The sequence below is a fragment of the Leptonychotes weddellii genome, chromosome 2 (genome assembly GCF_054177405.1).
Source record: "Leptonychotes weddellii isolate Sample4059 chromosome 2, ASM5417740v2, whole genome shotgun sequence".
In the NCBI taxonomy this organism is placed as follows: Eukaryota; Metazoa; Chordata; class Mammalia; order Carnivora; family Phocidae; genus Leptonychotes; species Leptonychotes weddellii.
In genome coordinates, this window is record NC_138370.1 from 72,287,884 (window position 1) to 72,294,915 (window position 7,032).

Genomic DNA, 7,032 nt, shown 5'->3' on the forward strand with positions numbered 1-7,032 from the left:
TTCCCAAAATTCTTTAATTCCAGTCTAATCATGAGGAAAACATCTGGTAAATCCCATCCCAACTGAGGTGCATTCTACAAAATATCTATTACTCCTCAAAACTTTCAAGGTCATCCAAAACAAGGAAAGTATGAAAAACTGTCATAGCCAAGAAAAGCTTAAGAAGGCATGATGACTAAATGTAATTTGGTTATTCTGGACAGGATCCAGGAACAACAACAACAACAAAAAGGACATTAGGGAAAAATCAGAAAAATCATGGAAATCCAAATAAAGTATGGACTTTAGTTAATGATAATATATCAATATTGGCTCATTAATGTTAACAAGTATACCATATTTGTTTAAAATATTAATAATGAACTCAACCATTCTCTTACACCACATACAAAGATAAACTTGAAATGGATGAAAGACTTCAATGTGAGACAGGAATCCACCAACATGCTAAAGGAGAACATAAGCAGTAACCTCTTTGACATCGGCCACAGCAATTTCTTTCAAGACATGTCTCCAAAGGCAAGGGAAACAAAAGCAAAATGAGCTTTGGGGACTTCATCAACATAAAACGCTTTTGCACAGCAAAGGGAACAGTCAACAACAAAAAAAGAAGCAACCCACCGAATGGGAGAAGATATTTGCAAATGACACTACCGACAAAGGGCTGATATCCAAGATTTATAAAGAACTTCTCAAATTCAACACCCAAAAAACAAATAAGTCAAAAAATGGGCAGAAGACATGAACAGACACTTCTCCAAAGAAGACATACAAATGGCTAACAGACACATGAAAAAAATGTTCATCATCATTAGCCATCAGGGAAATTCAAATCAAAACCACACTGAGATACCACCTTACACCAGTTAGAATGGCAAAAATTGACAAGGCAAGAAACAACAAATACTGGAGAGGTTGTGGAGAAAGGGGAACCCTCTTAACACTGTTTGTGGGAATGCAATTTGGTACAGCCACTTTGGAAAACAGTGTGGAGATTCCTCAAAAAATTAAAAATAGAGCTACCCTATGACCCAGCAATTGCACTACCGATGTAGTGAAAAGAAGAGCCATATGCACCCCAATGTTCATAGCAGCAATGTCCACAATAGCCAAACTGTGGAAAGAGCCAAGATGCCCTTCAACAGATGAATGGATAAAGAAGATGTGGTCCATATATACAGTGGAATATTACCCAGCCATCAGTCCCATCAACATGGATGGGACTAGAGGAGATTATGTTAAGTGAAATAAGTCAAGCAGAGAATGTCAATTATCATATGGTTTCACTTATTTGTGGAACATAAGGAATAGCATGGAGGACATTAGGAGAAGGAAGGGAAAAATGAAGGGGGGAAATGGGAGGGGTAGATGAACCATGAGAGATTATGTACTCCGAGAAACAAACTGAGGATTTTAGAGGGGAGGGGGGAAGGGGATGAGTTAGCCCCGTGATGGGTATTAAGGAGGGCACGTATTGCATGAAGCACTGGGTGTTATACACAAACAATGAATCATGGAACACTACCTCAAAAACTAATGATGTACTGTATGGTGACTAACATAATAAAATAATAAGGCGCAGGGCATAAGGAACTGCTATACTATCTTCACAATTCTGGTGTAAATCTAAGATTTTTCTAAAATAAAAATTTAATTTAAAAAATGGACAAGGCACAAAACAATCAAAATATCAAAGACAATGAAAACATGACAGAACAATCAAGGGATGTAGAAGACTAGTATCCTCCCATTAAGATCTCAAGAAGAGGAAATGGAGGAGAAAATACCATCCCTGCTCCCTAAAAATGTCCCCATTCTAATTCCCAGAATCTGTGAATATATTACTGTACATGACAAAAAGGATTTTGTGGAGGTGATTAAGGTCAATAACTTTGAAGTAAGGAGATATCCTGATCATCCAGGTAGGACTAATCACATCACAGAATTTTTAAAAGCATAGAACCTTCCCAAGCTACAGATATTAGAAGAGTTGGCAGTGTGAAAAGGATTCAATCAGTCATTGCTGGCTTTACAGATGGAGGAAGGGGGCCATAAGCCAAAAATGCGGGTGACCGCCAAAGCTGGAAAAGGCAAGGAAAATGAATTCTCCCCTAGAACTTCCAGAAAGGAATGCAGCCCTGCCAACACCCTGATTGAGTCTCAGTGTCAGATTTCTGAGCTACAGAACTGTAAGATAATGTAGCCACTGTTTAAGCCACAAAATAACAACGACAACAACAACAACAATAGTATCTGGTCTGGCCAGGAGCTTGTGCACCAATTAAAGAATTGACCTTGAAGCCTAAGTTGGACCCAAAATAATGACTGTCATATTGTCATCATGACTGGATGTCTGAAAAAAAGAGGGAAGTAGAGGAAATCTATACCAGGCACTGTGCTAGATGCAAATGTGCATTTAGTCTTCATGAAAAATGAGATTTATTGTACCTATGCAATTTTCTTTTTACATTTATATTTCTATGCTGAGAATTCACTGTGAGCATATCTTAGCTTTCCTTATTAAGGAGAGTTTTAATAGCTCCTTAAAAATCTTTGTCTACTAGTTCTAAAATCTGATTCACCTCAGAATTGGATACATTTGATTTTCTTTTACTCTTGCAAATGTGTTCGATTTTTTTGGTTTTTCATAGATAATTTTGGACCTTATGCTGGATATTTTCAGTGTTACACTGTGGAGATTCTGAACTTTGGGTTTTTTGGTTGTTTTTTGTTTCTTTCTTTTTCCCAACCCGTGTTGCTTCTTTCGTTTTAGCGGGCAAATAGCTTCTCGGCCTTTCAGCTAAAATCAAGTGTCATTATAGCGGGCAATTACTTGGGCTGGGTTTACATTGAGATTCTAATTTTGGGGCAGCAGCTCCAGTGTCTCTTCAGACTTGTCCTCTATAGCTGGGTTGCTCTGACTCAGTTGAACATATATGCATGGACCAGAAATAAGTCAGATAAGTGAGTAGATAGAATTTTTGGATCCCTTCTCTGGCTCTTCCCTTTCTGGGATTCCCCTACTCCCTCCAGCAGCCATATTTTCCTGGCTTCAGTTTTCTGGTTCCCTTGGCCAGAAAACTGGTGTTTTCCCACTGTGGCTCTTACCTCCACTGTAGGAGCTGTAGAGACTGAACTTAGTCTTATGCCAAAAAAAATGAAAAAATAAGGAACTTACTAGAAACCCCATAGTTCCCTACTCTGAGCATGTATACAAGAATACTTCTGTTCAGTCTCCAAGTAATTGCTTTGTATTATATCCAAGTTTTGTAGTTGTTTTCTGCAATGGAGTCACCCACTAGCACCTTGGTCCATCATCATAAGAAGCAAAAGCTTCCCAGATCATTTGATGCTAAGGAAAAAAATATTCGTACCACTGCACTGATCTTCAAAAGTCAAAAGATAGATTTCTTTTTAATGTAGAAAGAAATCATTTTTCCTGAGAAGAATTAAATACCTGTAAATCTTCATTGTTACATCTTACAAAATGGATAATGGACATTAAAGAAAGAAGTTTCTAGTATTATTTAAAAGTATTTATTACATGCCTACCAACACAGTGCAAAAGCCTTTCTTGTTACCTCATTTATTTTTCCCAATAACCTGGTCAGATGTATTATACCACTACTTAATATTTAAGAAAATTGTTTCAGAAAGTTTAAGAAAATAACAAGGCTAAGCTTTGATTTCATATCTTCTGAATCCAAGCCCATGGCTCCTTCTACTAACCTGGTTTCCTAAGGAAGATATGATATATAACTTTAAATAATTTTACCAGAATTGAAAAAGACAAGAATGTTTAACAGGAATAGTACCTTAATTCCAAATTTGAAATTTAAAACATTTTTCATTGATGTCTTCAATTATTTGAGTATTTAAGGAGGACCAAATTTATTTCAGGCATGTTGTTAGTAATAAAAATGAATAAGAGTAGCCCATGCCCTAAAAGGAACACACAGTGTAGTGAAAGATGCATAGATAATCATCTCCTGAGATATTTACTCTGTCATTAAATCCACACTCTCATAAGAAAGTTTCAGGATAGAAAAGAGAACAAAATACATAGCAAATTGTTTATTTTACTAGTTATAAACACACAGAACCCAATAATTCTCAAGTGAAAGGAGTTAATATTTGTTCTGTAAAACATATTATAAATGTCAGCCTAAACATTATTAGCATTGGCTCATGATTGATCTGGTCTAGATCTTTCATGAGATGGAAAGATTAAAAAATGTTTATGAAGAATTTTAACCACCAAAGACAAACTAACAGAATATTTTTCTAAATATATGGGAAAGAACCAGTGCCAAACCGGAGACCTATCACTACTATCCTTTCTAAAAGACGTAATGCAAAAGTCAGGCATGAATAGAATCTGTCATCTTGGTACTATGAGGAAGTGGTAATGACTACTAATGAATTCTTAAGAGAGTAGATAGAAAAATAAAGAGACTCTAAATGACCAAGCTAGTAAACAATAATGGGCAAGGGGGGTAGACAGAGGGGATTAAAAAATGTTTTGTTAAAATTCAAACTGTGTTTATTTGAAATGCCCGAACTGAGATTCTGTGTAATGTATGCAATGTTTTAAATTACAGTGTACTAAATAAATATTAGAATTACTATTTTTCCCATTTCCTTCTATGATCATAAAGCAACAGTAAGAGAGTTCTTAATGTTTTGACAGAAATGGTTAAAGATCCCATAGGGAACAATCACAATTTTTCCCCCGATTATTAAGATTACTTTGCACAAGTCAACTTGCACAATCATAATTTTTATGGTCCTGCACCACTGTACAAAGACATATATAAATCTAATGTTTGTGTCACACTTACAAGTCTCAGAAAAAAAAGTGGCAAATATTCTGCATTTTCCTGGACTAAAGAAAAAAGTTATAGGAGTCTTCAACAGACTTTTTTTTTCTTTTTTTTACTGGCTGCTTGGAGTTTATTTTGCACTTGCTGCAAGGCACACGGTTACAGGGTGTCAGGAAGGCTTGTGTATGGCTTGGATAGTACAGAGCAGGGTTCTCTCAATTTCCTTTTTGGTGTTTTTGCTATTTTGATATTAAAAAACCCAACTGTTTCTGCTTGCTTCAGCCTGCCGAGTCTAGGAGGAGAAGAGGTCGGGCTCTGATGAGCCTAGTGCCTCCTGAAGCCTGGTGGTGACCTCTCAGGACTGGGGCCTGGCGTCAGCTTTGCCAGGCTAGCCACCAGGCTGCTTCCTCGTGGCTTCCAGAGCCAAGTCACAGGTGATCGTGCCCTGGAGGCCCAGGAAGATTCCAAGAAGTCTGGAGACTCCAACACTGTAGCCATGAACAGAAGAGTGGACTTCCCGGAAAAGAAGCTTGCCCAGGAGGGCCCTAGGTTGGCTTTGCGGAGACCCGGGTGGTGAGGGATGGCTTCCCCAGGATACTCCGCAGTTCCGCAGGGGCTGTTCCTAGCAGTGGAACCCAGGCGACACCGGTAATAGTCATGGGTGGCTGCGAGCAAGCCGCTGGAGGGGATGGCTGCCTTGCTGTCTCTTGTGGGATGCTGGAAACTTCAGTGGCAACCCCTCTTGGGCCTCACTGCGCAACTGCGGGTGGCACGGACAGATGCTAGGCCACGGAGCCCCTTTGCAGAGGAGACGCCGAGGGCCGCTCCACTACCGAAACATTCAGGGGGTCAACAAACTGTCTTGACATGAAACTTCAACAAGTCGTATAAGCTCATTAATTTGCCTCAATCTTCTCTTTTCCAGTTTATAACATCTCACTCACTGTCCAGAAAAAATATGCAAAAATGTTAAGTGCATCCATGCATGTCTAGGAATATGCACATATTATATTTTAATCACTAATGTAAAACTTTCTGACATCTACCAATTAGGGAAGGACAGTTTGACATGAAGTACTTTTAAGATGTATAATTTTACTACTTTCTTGTATAGAAAATAATTCAGATGTAGTGAAAGAAGTATGGTCAAGTAGAGTTCCTTCAACAAAGTGTTTTTATCAACAGTTGATAATGTTTAATTATTAGCACATAATTGGAAGATCTGTATCTATATCTCTCTTAACAGAGTAAAAACTTCTATCCAATCAGATTTTAAATGTTAACTGGCTTAATTATACTCTTGATTTTCAGTAATGTGGCAAAATTGGATTTCTACAAAACAAAAATCTTTTTAAAATCTTCCAAAACATCTGAGTCTGAAATATTTTCATCATTTCTATTCAACCTTTTAGCTCCTGTGCTTGATTCATATCTATTTTACATAGACAAAATTCTAATTTTCCAAACAAAATAGTGCAATGCTTATTTCACAGTTGGTGTTGTTATGAATAAAGTCTATTCCAACAGAGTTCACAAACCTCTGCAAAATCCTATAAGCCATGATGGCTGCATTCATCCTTTGAGCAAAAGCAAAGAAACTCTCTTTCGTTACTAAAACAGAGTACGTGAAGCATCAGAAACAAATTTAGACATATCTGCCTCTGAGCCATGTATTGGCCACACACAATCACATCAAACCACAAAAAAGAATGGCACTCTGGGTTTTCTATGAACAGTTAGCTCTTCTCACAGCAGGGAAAAATTCAAGTCTTCCCTAAATTCCCTTACTTTAATTGTAGATAGGAATTTCCAGAACTGTGATGTAGTGGGGAAAAAACACAGAACTTGAAGACAGGAAATGGGAGTTCAGACTCTGATGCTTTCACTTCCTCCCATGGGACCTTTTCTCAGTCATCAACTTGACTTCCTGCTCTCCCTGTCTCATCACTTATCTTAAACCCCATCTTTTCTAACAATGAGAATATGGATTTAGACTATTCCCCCTTTTTCTCCTCTTCTTGTACCCCACCCACATATACACAAAAGTATCTCACAAATGCTATGCTCTCTCTGGTGCAGTTTCCCTATCTGTAAAATGGCAGAAGAAAGGAATGGAGAATATCTTAATCTCTCTTAATGTTGAAATAGTCTGTTTATCCAAATTTTAACATATATTACATTTTATATGTATATTATGTTATAATATATA

General features: G+C 37.6%; 1 protein-coding gene across 1 annotated transcript; it reads right to left on the reverse strand.

Annotated features, from left to right (window-relative positions):
• Positions 1-5,251: 5,251 nt before the first annotated feature.
• Positions 5,252-6,384, reverse strand: LOC115944176 (pancreatic progenitor cell differentiation and proliferation factor-like). The gene is made up of 3 exons (XM_031038699.2): positions 6,362-6,384; positions 5,390-5,547; positions 5,252-5,352 (listed from the first exon to the last, which is right to left on the reverse strand). Exons 1-3 carry the CDS (start codon positions 6,382-6,384, stop codon positions 5,252-5,254), a joined length of 282 nt encoding a protein of 93 aa, XP_030894559.2.
• Between the last annotated feature and the right edge of the window lie 648 nt (positions 6,385-7,032).

Coding starts and splice junctions, on each gene's coding strand:
- LOC115944176 (XM_031038699.2), bottom strand. CDS start 6,384: ATGGCTTATAGGATTTTGCAGAG. Junction 5,548..6,361: donor GCTTATAGGATTTTGCAGAG/GTTTGTGAACTC, acceptor TTGCCACTGAAG/TTTCCAGCATCCCACAAGAG. Junction 5,353..5,389: donor AGCCATCCCTCACCACCCGG/GTCTCCGCAAAG, acceptor CTCCTGGGCAAG/CTTCTTTTCCGGGAAGTCCA.